Source organism: Zophobas morio, unplaced genomic scaffold (assembly GCF_036711695.1).
Source record: "Zophobas morio isolate AGI-343-1 ecotype UQ-CSIRO unplaced genomic scaffold, CSIRO_AGI_Zmor_V1 ptg000049l, whole genome shotgun sequence".
Lineage (NCBI taxonomy): Eukaryota > Metazoa > Arthropoda > Insecta > Coleoptera > Tenebrionidae > Zophobas > Zophobas morio.
Window position 1 is genome coordinate 1,339,712 of NW_026972154.1, and position 17,722 is coordinate 1,357,433.

The 17,722-nt window shown below is 35.2% G+C and overlaps 1 protein-coding gene across 2 annotated transcripts; it reads right to left on the minus strand.

Annotated features, from left to right (window-relative positions):
• Positions 1 to 4,006: 4,006 nt before the first annotated feature.
• On the minus strand, positions 4,007 to 16,050 carry LOC135142586 (uncharacterized). Of its 2 annotated transcripts, XM_064074316.1 has the most exons (4): positions 15,910 to 16,050; positions 15,796 to 15,852; positions 6,447 to 13,992; positions 4,007 to 6,254 (listed from the first exon to the last, which is right to left on the minus strand). In XM_064074316.1, the coding sequence occupies exons 1-4, from the start codon at positions 15,916 to 15,918 to the stop codon at positions 5,326 to 5,328; spliced, it is 8,541 nt and encodes a 2,846-aa protein (XP_063930386.1). In that variant the 5' UTR covers positions 15,919 to 16,050; the 3' UTR covers positions 4,007 to 5,325. The 2 variants fall into 2 exon arrangements, with proteins under 2 accessions (XP_063930386.1, XP_063930385.1); XM_064074315.1 differs by having other exon boundaries at positions 4,007 to 13,992.
• Positions 16,051 to 17,722: the final 1,672 nt, after the last annotated feature.

Below are 17,722 nucleotides of genomic sequence, written 5' to 3' on the forward strand. Positions count from 1 at the left end.
TTATTTAAAAACTTTTAAAGTGTGGTCTTAGGTTAGATACACAAAACTTAATACGTGGTGTGACTGGTACAAAACTGAATTTGAGACCACAAATTAATTGTTTTCTCTCTAACGTATCCGCATACTTTAACTTTAAGTGTTTGCATAAATAATAATATGTTGCGTTGTACCCTACATTTTACCTGCCGTTTCATTCGTCCGATTGTCACAGTTGGAATTACCCATATAATGTTTAACGAGTATTTTTTGGATGACCAATGGGAGAAGATAGAATTGTAAAGGTACCTAGTACTAGGGAGCAATCACCAATGGGAAAAAATTCCACGGAAAAACAGCCCAAAAGATGGCGAGAATCATTATAGGTTTGGAAGGAACAAGTTGCAGCCTACATAGAAGTTACCAGAAGAAGATATTCAGTCCTAGAAAATGTATCTATTTTTATTATCATACACGAAAAAATGTAGTTTCTCTTTGAAGAAGCGAAAAGAGAGAGACCGAATTTTCTCAGCTACAGCAGGTCTCGTTGTTTCAAAAACAAGATTATAGATCCATATTACAAATTATTATTATTATTATTATTAAAATGACGCGTTCGGGGAGAGACCGAAGTCTGTTATGTCCGCGCAAGACGACAGTTGGCATTACTAATTATGGATATACAACTACCTACGGTTTCGATAGGTGTCGTAGTTGACCTCAAAATTTAGGAACGGACGCACTTTCGACAACTTCAGGGGTAATGCATTCCATTCGGTGAACACCCTGTTAGTAACGAACGTCTGTCGAATGGAATTTGTAAAAGCCTGAAATGTCGTCAACATGTCACCTCTTACACGCCAGTCGACTAATGATGGCAATTTCATAAGATTAAATTTGTCAGGGTAAGAGGGGAGCACTTGTCCATACGGCATTCTTGTGGCACGACGCTGGACAGATTCTAGTAAATTAATATTACGTTGTAATGTTGGAACCCAAACGCAGTTAGCATATTCTAATATCGGTCTAACATAAGTTTTATACAGTTTAGTTACAGTAGTTACATCAGCTTTAGCAAATGTGTTTCCGAGAAGATATAGTAGCTTGTTGGCTTTTTTCATGACTTCTGCGAAATATTCAGACCACGTCAGAGTAGACGTTCAAAGAATCACACTTGGTAAGCTCAATGTCGTTGATATATTAATAAGTTTGCTTCGCATTGTCGCTGCCTAAATAAAGGATATTACACTTGTCCGTTTTAACTGGAAGTAATCATTTTAGTGACTATCTATAAATAGTTGCTATATCCTTCGTTAAGATTTCATAATTGGAACAAATACATAATTGTAGATTTTTAAATCGTCAGCATACATTGCCCAAGAAGAAATTAAGTAGTCTTTTATATCTGATACATACGTTAAAAATAACGGGGGTCCTAATACAGAGCCCTGTGATACACCGCTCAAAACTGGAATAGAAGAACTAAACATATCACCAACCTTAATCTTAAATGTTCGGTCAGAAATAAAAAATTCAATCCACCTGAGAAGACTATCTTGGATTCCATAATCTCATAATTTCAAAAAGAGCCGGCGTGTCGGCACCCGATCGAAGACCTTCGAAAAATAAAAATAAAAATATGCGATATCCACTGAGCCACCAGAATCGAGTACTCTGGTCCAGTTGTCTAAGCAACAGATTAAACTGATCGTAGATGATACATTCCATTAGTTTGACTACAACTGAAGTGAAACTTATAGGCCTATAGTTCGCCGGAGTAATGGTATCAGACCGAAATGATTGGTTCGTCAAGCGGGTGAGCAAGAGAACTAGCACACACTTTTAAAATTTTTGAACTAATAACGTCAGGACCAGGAGATTTGGTAATATCTAATTTGTGCAACTTATCTTTTATTAAATCGTAGGAGAAGCATATGCCATAAATTCTCCACCCTATTTTTTAATGAAAGTTGAGAATTTATATGCTTGTTGTAATAGTTCTTACAAAATCCCCATGCCATTTCAATTGGATTATATTGACAATGATATGGAGGTAGTCTAAGAACATCATGGCCACTTTCTCTTAATGTCTCGTCTATCAAATATCTTTTTTTCTATTGTTTCTGAAGGGTTTATTTAACTCCTACAACTGTTTCATCGAAAATTTTTTGTCAAATTCAACACTATGTTTAAAGAGCCATTCATGCATTTCACTTTTTTTACTAGAAAAAGTGGGTGGTGCCTAAAACCACCACACATTTTTGGTTCAACTTTGCCAAAGCAGGAATCTTATACTATTAAACGAGCGAAGTTTGTATATATAAATATATAATGGGTTTCCCGAAAACGGCTCTAACGATTTCGATGAAATTTACAGGTTGGGGGTTTTTTGGGTCAAGAAATCGATTGATCGTAGTTTTAACTTCTGAAAATTACAGCTTCATACATTTTCAGCAATTTTCAGGCAGTGAATTATATTTGTTGCTAGGCAACATCAGATGACACTACACGAACACGAGATTGTTTTATAAGAGAAGTTTGGGTGACAGTCTGAGACAGTACGTTTGACGTACATTTTTATCTTCAATTGTACGTACCGAAACATACTCCACTGTATAGAGGACGTTAAAATTCACCTTCTGAGGTGAGACAATTTACGGAAAACTAAACAGTGAGCGCATAAAAGGCACACGAAAGTGCGTTGAATTGACGTTATGTTGTCAAGCATCTTTTTCTAGAGTTGAGAGAGAGAACTAGGAAAAAAAAAGAACGACAGAGAGAGAACTTGCGTAACAAATGAGATTGTAATAAATGTCAAACAATCATTCCAGTTTTCTATTCTTTAATCTCTACATGTCACTCATCAGTGTTTAAAACAAAAACTGCTTATGGAATTTCTTTTTTAATGTGTATTTTTAATTAGCGCGTGTACTTCAAAATGCATACTATACGCGTATTTATCTGTTTTAATCTGATCTAATACTACCAAACAAGCCGAGTGAAGCTGATTAATCACCCAATTTTGAAAATCTGGTGATCTTATTTTATATACTGCTCCCAAAAAAACAAGGAAGAGATTTTTGTACAACAATATTTGCTTATTTTCACTGTTATTTACAATATCAAAAAACAAAGAGACTAGATAAGACTTTATTTTTAAATATAAAATATTTGTGATTACGTCATTTTTTAAATGCATCTATTCCTTATTTTTTAAATTACTGTTAGGATATCCTGAATTTGAAAGTACCTACCGTAGAGGCCATTGCTGAAAATCAGCAACAAAAGGTTTCAAAAATAAAAGTGGTGATGTTTGTTTTTTGTCCTTTTGTTTAACACAGACCTTCATTTTGTTACATTTCTTAAAATTTTTGTTACTTGGGTATACAACTAGCTTTACATCTATTAAATATGAAAATATATAAAATTTTCTTGAAAATCTCACACGACCACAAATATGATTTAGCATAACTGATGAAGTTTCTTTAACGGCATTTAATTTCTCCACAAGATGACAAAAGTGAATGACAACAGCATGATAACTTGAACATGCCATCAACATCGAAACCCGCGAAAATTTAAAATGTGACCATGACCTATGTTGTGTTTTCAAATGGCGGAATTCGTTCACTTGTAAAGTGGTGAAACCCCAAGAGTGAAAATGACCTTGAGCGAAAATGCAAGAAAATGAATGTAACATCTTTTATTAATTTTATGCGAGGGCTGTCAAAAAAGTGTAGTTCGCTTTTGGAAAAGCGAAAAGTTACAAATAGGTTTGAAGGACCGTGCTTTCTCAGCCAAAAAAGGCCAAAAATTTAGAAATGTTACTTTCTCTTGTGTTTTGTTGCGTTTCCGGCACCCAACGGGCCCGAAATTACCAAGAAAACCATCAAATCTTAGTAAATAGTCGGCGAGTGAAGAGGAAGGGATTAGGGGTCCATCGAGCCTGGAAGTAAGGAGAGCTTAAGGTAGCGATTCGTGGATTTGCAGGTCTCTTCAAGAAACGTGGCATCAGTATGTAACAATGATCAACACAAACAAATATCGCCTTTATTTCCATAGATTAGTTATTAATATACACATCTTGATGTAATAAACACATGGTTTTGTTACAAAACACCCTGTATTTTACCTTTGTTGTCAAACATTGGGTGTCTAAATAAAAATCTCGTCAAGAGTGTTATGTCACCAGCTTTGAAATGAATCTTGAAAGCTGTCCTCCGTTGTCACATTGACTGTAGTGAATTAATAACCTTTAGACTGAGTTAATGACAAGTGTCTTGAACACAATAGCAAATACTACGACATACGAAAAACAAACAATAAAGTAAGAGGCAGCCTCGAGTAGGTTTTTAATTACCTAGACAATCGATAATTTCAATGTTCATAATACATAAATAATATATATAAATAAACTTAACCGTGTCAACATCGAACGAGGCCAATTATACAAAAAATATACAACTGATATGTAAAACATATAAATTGATTAGACGACATTTAAACTCTTAAAAATAATTAGATCCTACATAAACATAACTACGCAAACCGTTGAAATATTTGGTCATTCCTCTACAAATTTTTAGAACTAGATTTGAATATTAATAACTTCTATGATGTATATTGTTTTATTGTGTGTTTTTTTTAGTATAACTCATACTTAAAAACGTGATAACGAAATTTAATTCTGATCTATATGCCCATTTTCGTTGGTCGGTTAACGTGCTTTATACTACGATGCACTACAATAATCGTGATACATCTTAAAAAAATTACGAATTCAATGGTTTAAACTAAAAATATTCCTTTAGCATGTAAACTAGTTTTCTTAATTGTTTCTTTATGATGTTCAAAGTGATGTCGTTTAAAAGAAATCGTATGTTTAATGGCATTTTAGCAAATATTTCACATACAACATTTTTACTTTTAACATATTTTGATAATTTAGTCCTAATATATTTCATTAAAAATCACACAGGAACTGAAATGCAACAATTGTTTTTAGATTTTGGACTATAATTTTGTTTTTGCTAATATTTTTAGAAAACTTTGATTAAATGAACATATAGTTAGTAATTCTTCTAACCAGTTTGCTCCCTATATTTCGAAGCTGTCTGTTTCGATTATAGGGCATAAAAGAAGAAAATATTGTAGCAAGTGTATTATGATTTAAAAGTTTTACGTCTTATTTAAACGCGCATAGAAGTGGCACTAGTAAATGAAAAAGATTAGTAACTATAAAATAGTAGTCATTGACTGAATTTAATATAAACAAGTCAAATGAACGCAATAAAAGTTGCTACTGGAACTACACGACGTCTTTAAATCGCTAACTGACCATTGTCCATATTAAGTTTCGTGGGCTATTTTACGTTTCATGCATTTTAACAGAAATATTCTTATTTCACTATCAAAATTTCGATTTTTACGGGCATAGTCTATCGGCAGTTTACCACTTTGATCCGGAACATACACTTTCGCACCATTCGACGCCAATAATTTTACAATATCTAAAGTTCCGTGTTCACAAGCGTGGTGTATCGGCAAACGTCTATCTCCATCCGGAACATTCACTTCCGCACCTTTTTTACACAAAAAGAAAATTATTTTATATCCCTCCCACCGATTCCTGCATGCATAGTGTATCGGTAGCTGATCACATTTGTCCGGAACATCAAATGCCGCCCCATTCGTTGCCAGTAATTTTATCATCTCCAAATTTCCGCTTTCACAAGCATAATGTATCGGCAGCCGTCCATCTCCATCGAGAACATCCACTTTCGCTCCATTTTTACACAAAAATGAAATTATTTCATATCCCCCGCAGCGATTTCTGCTCGCATAGTGCATCGGTAGCTGACCTCCACTGTCTGGAACGTCAAATTTCGCTCCTTTCGTTGCCAGCAATTCTACCGTGTTTAACTTTCCGTGTTCACAAGCATAATGTATCGGCAGCCGTCCATCTTCCTCCGGAACATCCACTTTCGCACCTTTTTTACACAAAAATAAAATTATGTCATATGCCTTCCTGCCATTTCTGCACGCGTAATGCATCGGTAGCTGACCACTTCTATCTGGAACATCTAATTTCACTGTATTCATCATTTTTACCAGTAATTCTACCGTGTTTAAGTCCCCGTGTTCACAAGCGTAATGTATCGGTAATCGTCCATCTTCATCCCTAACATCCAGTTTCGCACCATTTTTACACAAAAATATAATTTTTTCATATCCTCCCCAGTGATTTCTTCTTGGATTTTGCACCGGTAGCTGACCACCTCTGTCAAGAGCATTAACCGTTGCCAGTAATTTTATCATATCTACCCATCTCTGTTTACAAGCATAATGTATGGGCAGTCGTCCATTTTCATCGGGAACATCCACCTCCACACCTTTTTTACACAAAAATAAAATTATTACATGTCCGTACAAGATATTTCGGATCGCATAGTGAATCGGTAGCTGACCACCTCTATCCGGAACATCCAATTTCGCTCCATTCGTTGCCAGTAATTCTACCATGGTTAATCTTCCATTTTCACAAGCATAATGTATCGGTAGTCGTCCATCTCCATCCGGAATATCCACTTTCATACATTTTTTAAACAAAAATAAAATTATTTCATATCCCCACAGGTTATTTCTACACGCATAGTGCATCGGTAGCTGACCACCTCTGTCCGGAACATCAAATTTGGCCTTTTTCGTTGCTAGTAATTCTACCATGGTTAAACTTCCGTGTTCACAAGCATAATGTATCGGCAACCGTCCATCCCCATCCGGAACATCCACTTTCACACCATTTTTACACAAAAATAAAATTATTTTATATCCAGACTGGCCATTTCTACACGCATAGTGCATCGGTAGCTGACCACATTTGTCCGGAACATCAAATTTCGTTCCATTGGTTGCAAGCAATTGTACCATGTGTAAAGATCCGCGTTCACAAACATGATGTATCGGCAGTCGTCCATCCCTATCCAGAACATCGACTTTCACACCACTTTTACACAAAAAGAAAGTTATTTCATATCCCCGCCAACGATTTCTACAAGCAGAGTGGATCGGTAGCTGACCACCTCTGTCCGGAACATTAAATTTCGCTCCATTTGTTGCCAGTAATTTTACCATGGTTAAGCTTCCGTGTTCACAAGCATGATGTATTGGCAGTCGTCCATCTCCATCCGGTTCATCCACCTTCACACCTTTTTTACACAAAAATAAAATTATTTGATCTCTTAGAAAGATATTTTTGGTCGCATAGTGCATCGGTAGCTGACCATTTCTGTCCGGAATATCAAATTTCGCTCCATTCGTTGCCAATAATTCTACCATGGTTAAGCTTCCCTGTTCACAAGCATAATGTATCGGCAGTCGTCCATCTCCATCCGGAACATCCACTTTTACACCTTTTTTACACAAAAAGAAAATTATATCATCTCCATTAATGCAATTTCTGCAAGCATAATGTATCGGTAGCTGACCACCCCTGTCCGGAACATCATATTTCGCACCATTCGTTGCCAGTAATTCTACAATGCTTAATCTTCCCTCTTCACAAGCACAATGTATTGGGAGTCGTCCATCTCCATCCGGAACATCCACTTTCACACCTTTTTTACACAAAAATAAAATTATTTGATATCCTTCCAAGAAATTTGTGGTCACATAGTGCATCGGTAGCTGACCACCTCTGTCCGGAACATCAAATTTCGCCCCATTGGTTCCCAGTAATTCTACAATGCTTAATCTTCCCTGTGCACAAGCACAGTGTATCGGCAGTCGTCCATCTATATCCGGCACATCCACTTTCACACTTTTTTTACACAAAAATAAAATTATTTCATATCCCCCCCAAAGATTTCTGCTCGCATAGTGCATTGGTAGCTGACCACCTCTGTCCGAAACATCAAATTTCGCTCCATTCGTTGCTAGTAATTCTACCATGTTTAACCTTCCTTTTTCACAAGCATAGTGCATCGGCAATCGTCCATCTCCATCCGGTACATCCACTTTCACACCCTTTCCACACAGAAATAAAATTATTTCATATCCCCACCAACGATTTCTGCTCGCATAGTGCATCGGCAGCTGACCACTTCTGTCCGGAACATCAAATTTCGCTCCATTTAATGCTAGTAATTTTATCATGCTTAGTCTTCCTTTTTCACAAGCATAATGCATCGGCAACCGTCCATTTTCATCCGGAACATCCACTTTCGCACCATTTTTTAACAGTGGTATTATAATATCTGTATCAAATTTTTTAAACGCATAATGTATCGGCAGTTGACCATCGCCATCCGGAACATCCACTTTCACACCATTTTTACACAAAAATAAAATTATTTCATATCCCCACCTGTTATTTTTACACGCATAGTGTATCGGTAGCTGACCACGTCTGTCCGGAACATCATATTTCGCTCCATTCGTTGCCAGTAATTCTACCATGGTTAAGCTTCCGTCTTCACAAGCATAATGTATCGGCAGCCGTCCATCTCCATCCGGAACATCCACTTTCGCACCATACTTAACCAATAGTATTATAATATCTATATCAAATTTTTGAAAAGCATAATGTATTGGCAGTCGTCCATTTCCATCCGGAATATTCAATTTCGCTCCATTCGTTGCTAGTAATTCTACCATGTTTAATCTTCCTCGTTCACAAGCATAATGTATTGGCAACCGTCCATCTCCATCCGGAATATCCACTTTGGCACCATATTTTACAAGTAGTGCTATAATATCAGTATCAAATTTTTGAAAGGCATAATGTATCGGCAGTCGTCCATCTCCATCCGAAACATCCACTTTCATACCATTTTTACACAAAAATAAAATTATCTCATATCCCCATCTGTTATTTCTACACGCATAGTGCATCGGTAGCTGACCACCTCTGTCCGGAAGATCCAATTTGGCTCCTTTCGTTGCTAGTAATTCTACCATGGTTATGCTTCCGTGTTCACAAGCGTAATGGATCGGCAGTCGTTCATCTCCACCCGGAACATCCACTTCCACATCTTTTTCTAGCAAAAATAAAATTATTTCATATCCCTTCCGGTGATTCCTGCACGCATAATGCATCGGTAACTGACCATCTTTGTCCGGAACATTAAATTTCGCTCCATTCGTTGCCAGTAATTCTACCGTGTTTAAATTTCCGTGTTCACAAGCATAATGTATCGGCAGCCGTCCATCTCTATCCGGAACATCCACTTTCACACCTTCTTTAAACAAAAATAAAATTATTTCATATCCCCACCGATCATTTCTACAGGCATAGTGCATCGGTAGCTGACCATCTGTGTCCGGAACAACAAATTTTGCTCCGTTCATTGCCAGTAATTCTACCATGTTTAATCTTCCCTTTTCACACGCATAATGTATCGGCAGCCATCCTTTTAAATGTGGAACATCCACTTTCGCACCATTTTTTACAAGTACTATTATAATATCGGTATTCCATTTTTCAAATGCACAATGTATCGGCAGTTGCCCAATTCCGTCAGGAACATCCAATTTCGCTCCATGAGTTGCTAATAATTCTACTGTTTTTAAACTTTCGTTTTCACAAGCATAATGTATAGGTAGCCGTCCATTTCCGTCCGGAACATCCACTTTCGCACCATTCTTTATTAGTACTTCTATAATAGCTTTATGCCATTTTTTAAATGCATAAGGAGTCGGCAGCTGGTGATTTCCATCCGGAAGGTTAACTTTCGCAGTGTTGTTTTGCGGTATCTCATCTACAGCTAAATCTTGATAGTCACAAGCATAATGTATCGGCAACCGTCCATTTTCGTCCGGAACATCCACTTGCGCACCATTCTTTAGCAGTATTTCAACTACAGCTAAATGTCCATGTTTACAAGCATAATGTAACGGCAGCCGTCCATTCCCATCCGGAACATCCACTTTCACACCTTTTTTAAACAAAAATAAAATTATTTCGTATCCCCACCGGTCATTTCTACACGCATAGTGCAACGCTAGCTGACCACCTCTGTCCGGAGCATCAAATGTGGCTCCTTTTTTTGCCATGAATTCTACCATGGTTAAGCTTCCGTGTTCACAAGCATAATGTATCGGCAGACGTCCACTTGCATCCGGAACATCCACTTTCGCGCCATTCCTTATTAGTACGTCTATAATAACTGTATGCCATTTTCGCAGTGCATAATGAATCGGCAGCTGGCGATTTCCATCCGGAACGTCAACTTTAGCACCATTCGCTAACAATATTTCTATTATACCTAAATCTCCATCCTCACAAGCGTAATGAAGCGGTAACCGACCGTCTTTATCCAAAACGTCAATTTGCGCAATGTGTTTGAAAAAATCTAGATGCCCCTTTTCAAGTGCAATATGTATGGGACGTTTTCCGTTTCTGTCCTTATAATTCGTGTTCACTTCTCTGAGAATTAATGAACGTAACGTCTTGGTTAGATTTTTTTCCAATGCATAATGCGCCAACGACTGACCTTTCGAATTTGGCACATCTATTCTAAACTCCGGGAATTGTAAAGCAAAACTCAATATTTCGTCAATTTCCGAATCCAGAATTAAAAGTTCTTCTACGCAGTCCCACTCGGAATGATTTCGTTGTTCGGAAAGTACTTTTTTTAATATTTTCGCTGACCTGTTAAAAAGGGCTAAGGCTAAAATGCTTCTTGAACGAATATTATTGTATGTGGTTTTTAAGGGAACGGAATTTTCAATGCACTCATAAATTGTTGGACAATCAAATCTAATTGCATAATATAAAACTGCCACTAAATATTCTTCATCGAACTCATTCCCGTCATATAATGGAATCAAAAATGGTAAGAAAATCATCAACTTTTTAAAACACACATGACCCGTTGAACTGAATTTATAAAATTTTGGTGCTATATCGCGATAATTTAGAGTTCCAACGACTTTGTCTTTGTTATTGATTAACCATTCAGTGTTGAAACTTTTGTCATTCAAAATAATATTGTTTTCAACAAGTCGATAACTTTTATTCCAGGCACAAGCCACTTCCAAAACGTCACGACCAATAACGTCTTTTTGACGTAAATCTGCATGTATACATTCTTCTAGAATTGTAAGGTTCTTATATATAACTCCTACTAAATATTTCGAATTTCTCGCTAACATTAAATCTAAAAAAAATCGAATATTTTTACACCTGGTTTTAGAAATAAATTTTCTGTCGCGTACTTTAGATGGTTTGTGTTCGAATAGATATAACGCTGCAAAATATTCACCATACGAATTGTGAATGAATTCAACATCATATTTAGAAATAACGCGACTTATAAATCCCACATCATCTCCTTCGTTTTTAATTTTTTTTACAAATCTGTCAGTCGTCTTGTCGTTAGAGAATAATTTATTTACAATTTTGTATGTTAAAGAGTTATAAAGGTAATAAGTTGCAGCTAAACTTTTATAGTGATTCATTCTAGCGTTCTTTTCGGTTTCGAAATTTTGGATATTTTGTTCGTTCCTTAATGTTATTTCGTTTTTGTCGTTGTATAAAACATGAAATTTTTCATCAATGAAATGTTCATATAAATCAAGAACAGTGAAAATACCGTCTAACAAAGGTAGGTATTTGTCTTTGTCTTTTAAAAATAATTCAGTAAGCATATAAATTTGTAGAGCAATGCCTAAAATTTCATAATTTGGAAAAGACATTACATTTTTTTTTATTTTATTAAAAGTGTCATTTAACTCTTTATCGGCAATCTGTAGACGGTTTTTAATATATTCTTTTTGTTCGTCTTCACTAAATTGTTGTATATTTCTTGCAAACGTACCTAACTCGTTTTCCAAGATATCCTTTAAGTTGGTTCGAGAAGTCAACCATTGTTTCACTCCTTTTTCCGAAAACACATTTACTAAAGTTAAAATGGAAATTTGAGTGGTATCAGTTGCTTCATCGAGTCCATCCCATATGAGTTGTATTTGATTTTGTTCCAGCATTTTTTCAAACACTCTCTGATGAAATTGGTTCCGGCATTCCCGTGAAGTATCTTCTAAAACGTATTTTAAAAAATTTTCCAGGTTTGATCCCTGCTTCCTGAAGTGTAAGGCGTGGTTTCTGGCGTAGATTATAATGATCCAGTATGTCGACTTACTACTGTTTTTTAAACTCTTCGCTAATGTGCTTTTTCCCATTCCAGCATCGGCGCAAATAATGTTGATATTTTGTCGAGAATGATTAAAGTATTGGCCCTCGCCTATAGTGTACACTGTAAATTCACTTTGTAGACGAAACGTCTTAAGTTCGTTGATAAATTTTTGTTCCGGGCCATAATTCCCACTTTCCAACCACTCCAGGCGATGATTGTCCAAATATCTGAAGTGATGGAAATGAACTTCAGATTTTTTTTTACACAATGCAGAAAATTCCTCCTGTGAAACTTCTTTTCCAAAAAACATATATCTTTCGATCATGAACTGCGGGCTGAATATCACAACGTCATTTACTTCGCTGATTACTAAATTTGGTAAAAACTGTTTGAAAGAATTGACATCTGTTGCGCAATCTACTAAAACAATCGTATTTTCATTAATATTTTGCAAAAATTTTACTTCTATTAAAACTTTTGCCAATTTTCTTTCGACATGACTGGGCGGCAAAACATCTTTGTATTTTCCAATCAGTAATGGAGCTTCCGTCATTTCAACTAAATCATCTGTACTGATAAAGTTGCCGCTATCTTGGCAGATTTCTAGTAAATACTTCATTGCAACATCTTTTTGACCTTGCAATGAATATGTAAAATTCTTAAGGATTTCTTCATACAACTGCACGTGTTTTTTTAAGTCAGATAATTTTCCAAACAAGTATAGTTTTTGTTGACCATCTGTACTGTCGTGACGTGGGTCAGTTTTACTTTTTCCAACACACTCATTAAACGTTTCTTGATTATCTAGTATAATTAGATTCTGAACTTGACATATTTTTATTGTTTGATATACTTGTGGGCATCCTTCAACGACTAACGGACTTTTTCCCAGCAACCACATGAGCTTCGATACTTTTGTTGGGTCTTTATCATAAAGACTATCTTTTGTTTCTATTCCGTTATTGATAAGTTGGTACTTGTAATTCACTTTAATCGTTTCTGCCATATCATCTATATCGTCGACAGCATTTGACCAAACTGGGGCGATTTTCTCGAAATTGTGTTTATTTATAAGAGTCAAATCAAATTTTGAAACAGCTTCTTTAAAAATTTTTCTTTTGGCGTTCACTGTTCTACCGGCAGCAAAAGATAATGGTTTGATAGAAGATGAAAATACACAAAGGCTTATCATGTATTTCATCCACATTTTATTTAACTTAAACTTGTTTCCTTCCTTCATGCTCCAATGGGTTATAAAATGTAGATATTCCCGGAAAACTGTTTCGTTGCTTCCGAAATACGCCTTGAACATCTCAAATGTACACGTTTCCAGTTCTTTGGCATCTGTTTGACCAGTATAGAGATACAAATTTTTAAAAAAAGATCCATATTCTTCGAATTTATCTTCGTTTTCTTCGAATCTGTAACACTCTCCTCCCAACTCTGAATTACGAGTGCTTAGCAAACCGTCTTGTTTACATGGCGTCAATGTGCCAAATTTAAACCGATCTATGTGTTCATCGTTTAGCTTAGAATTGGTAAACAAAACCATCTTGGTAGGACGTTCAGACAACTTCGGCTCCTTTTTAAAGCCTTTGTAATACTTCTCGACGCTAAAGTTTCCACTCGATGCATTTAACTGCTCAATTTGCATTCCTCCTGTTCTGCTGACGTGTTTCAACTGGATAGCAAACGTTTCGGTGCGATCTTTGAATATAATTTCAACTACAACGTCATCGAAAGAACCATATGCGCTATCGTTCGACGACAAATAAAAATTTTGTACGTTACCGTCATTTATTAATTTTAAAATTAAGTTCGCTATGTAGAGATGTTCGTAGTCTCTGCCTGCATCAGTGGTACCACCTCTCTTCTTAAATTTCTGAAAAGAATGTTTATTAAAATATTGCGTCACAACAATAGACGTATGAATATATTTTATTCTTTCCTCCATGGTGACAACCACTTTGAAATATTATTGATATACATTAACAAATACATAGTGTTCTATTTGAAAAAACCGGAAATATCGATATTTGAAAATTGTACCAAAATAGTTATTTTTGTAAATACTCTGTATATGAGAAGTCTTTTGTGTTTCACCATAGCAAGCGGGTATATTATAGACAGACGATATACAGATGAAAACGGAAGCTTTATTATTTCATACTCTAGGGGTAATTCAACCTCGAGGGAACATGAAAAATCTCTTCCTTAACTTACGATTGTAAGATAAAAATTAAAGAATTTTCGTCTACAACTACAGATTTGGCAGTGGGGGCTACCATATTTGCAGAAAGTATGTCGATATCGGTAGACGTAAAACCATCAATCTTAAAGATTGTCAAAACATGTACGTGCATGTAACTAATGTACTGTGAGTTGTAACTAATATTTTAATAAATAAATTGTGCGTACCTACTCAATGTTACAGCTATAATAGGTTTTCAAACTTGTTACAATCTATCTACAGTATCACAATCCACAAATGATCAAATTAATGATCGATCAGAATTTTATTATTAACCGTATAGAAGACGGAATTCAAGTTGATTCTACTTACGATAATTTCTTGAAAGGTTTTGTTAGCAGTCACTTCGTAAAAACGTAAAAATAAGTGGTTGTATTTCTAACACTAAGGGCCGGTTTATAGAAACGCGAGTTAAATATTTAATCCTCGATTAATTTAACACTGGATTAAAATGTAGAAAGGGAACTCGTGATTGGTTAAAACCTGCACGTCGCCTAGCAACGAACCTCAATTAAAAGTTAATCGCGAATTAACTTTAACTTCGGTTTCTATAAACCAGGTCTAAATCTGTGAATTCAGGAATTCCACAGGGTTGTCATCGTGGACCACTATTATTCAAACCTACAAATATTGTCAACACTGTTATTACAAGGGATAATAGTGACGCCAAATCGTTAATCCAGTTTTCTGAAAGTTGTTCTAATTTTATATTTAATATAAATTTTAAAATTTAGAAATTATGTAATCTATTTAATTATTTATAAAATTATAAAATGTTAAAGACAACATTATTAATATTTTCAAAATTGACGAAAAAATATAGTTTGAGATTATTTATTATTTGTTTTTAATCCTAGCATTTAAAAGCCTTTTAAATCCTAGGATTAAAAGTGAATGTTGCCTTAGTAACGCAAGTTTTATTTCCTCATTACAAAAACGTCTACTTTTAGTGTTGACATTGTCATTAAAAGTGTCATGTTTTAAGACGGCTGGAGAAAAATACTTTTTTCGCACTTGTGCCTGGAAGATGTTAAGAAATTAGAAATTTACTGGAAAGTAGGAGGCTTAAGGCAAACTTCACATTTGTTTTTAGAGTATTCAATGGGCTCATTGTTTGTAAGGACATACTTAAAACTTCCAGACCAAATTATTGAGAAATTATCCGACTTTTAAGACACAGCTGCACAGAACAAATAGCAGATTTCTTTGGATTTCACGTTTTAAGTCAGAGTGTATAAACATATTTAATAATTATTACTCTTTTTTCCTTTTGTAAATCTCGTTTACGTCCTATTTATATTCTTATACTTTTTTTACAAAAATAAATAAAAGCAGTAAAAAAATTGTTGTGTTGTGATAGATGATACCTAATGATGTACAATATGCTGATTGAATTTTAAACAATAAATTAACATAATTATGTATCTAACTTACCGATGAAGAATTTTGAGGTATTTCGCCCCGGTCTTCGACACTTGTTCCTTTCCCAGCCTGCAGATATAATTGAAAACAGTGTATTACGAAATAGATCCATAATGAACAACTTACCGTTGCCATGTTTAATCACTGTAAAAAATAATCCTTATACAATTGAAATTTCCAATTAAAGTTATGTCGTTTCAGTTACTATTATGGTATTAACTGCCTACTACGGAGCCTACTATCACAGATCTGTATTCAGAAAACAAGGGAATCAGTATTTATACGAAATATTCTTATCTTTTATATGGGCAATTCCATGCATCACGTGGTGGAAAATGACGTGTATTTGCTTATTTTCTTCCAAATTTATAGTTATTTACATTCGAGTTGCTGTAAGTGGGATTTTACCGCGCGACAGCTTCGTTTGCCGCCTGAGCCGATGGCGATAAATCGGTAATTAATAAAAGAATCGAGAAGGTTTCACATTCTTAAAAAACGAGATTTGGGGCCCCCGAGAGGATTTTACATTTTTAAAAAAGACAGTTGGGGCCCCCGAGAACTCGAGAAGGTTTTACATTTTTAAATAAAGAGGGGCGTATTCTCACCTTTTTGAGAAAATGGGGTAATTTCATCAATAAAAAATTTGTTATGCCGTCATAAACATAGATAATACACAATGCGAGAGGAAAAAAACGAAAGACGAAATTTGGAATCGAACGCGCGACGTCTGGTCTGCATTCCTGACTCGTAACCACTAGACCATGTGTGTGTGAATTGTGTTTTTGCAAAAATTTGGACGTCTAGGGAAAACTTCGGATTCACACACACCACACTTAGGTATACGACTATATTGTTGTATAACAGTTAAATCAAATAAACATACAATTCTTTGAAATGACGTCATCAAATTGTTGGTGGGGATGATTAGCAAAATTTTGGTTAGCATTAACAATCGGTGCAGCAGTTTCGGATATTACTTGTCTAATAAAAATGGATACTCTACACCCGACAAACAGACAGACAGACAGACAGACAGAAAAACAGATGGAAACGGGACTACTTTTTCGTACTCTAGGTGTCATGAAACGTCGAGAAACTATAAGTGGCCATTCATCCGATGGACTCAATTAAGTACTATACTTCCTTTTTTTGTTACGCCCTTAACATTTGGAATTGTCCATATAAGGCTTAACAAATTTTTTTGGATGTCTAATGCGGAAGATGACGAGAATCACTGTAAGTTTTAAGGGAACAAGTTGCAGTCGAACTAAAAGTTACCAGAAGAAGAAAATATTAAGTACTAGAGAATTTATCTGTATGTGTGAACATACAGATAAATGTACTACAAAAATCGTTGTTATTTCGATTTATGCTCCGTAACGGTATCGATATGATTAAATTTATAAATTAAAGCTGATGATCTTATCTCTTATACTGCGCCTAAAAAAAATGAGGAAAAATTTTTTCTATGTCAGTATTTGCTTATTTTTAATTGTTATTTACAATGAACAAACAGTTAGATAAGAGTTTATTTAAAAATATAAAATATTTGTGATTACGTAATTTTTTTAATACACACTTGCACACAACTGATAACTCAAAATAAATTATTAACATATTTAATGAAGAAAACGTGGACAAATTTTCACCTCTAGGTAAAATAGTGGCAACAAATAAAGGGCATTAATTTATAATTTTATAAAAGAGCTGTGGAAAAAATGTAGTTCGCCTCTGGAGAAGCGAAAAGCTACGAAATTGGTCTATAAGGGAAGTTTCAGGTGGTGACAGGTGAGTGGTGGGTTTGCGAGTCTCTTCAAGAATCGTAACCAGTGTTGGGAATAGATACTTTTAAAAGTGTCTGGATACAGATATAGATATATGGAGGATAAAAGTATCTAGATACAGATTGTTTTCGATTTTTTCGAAATGTATCTAGATA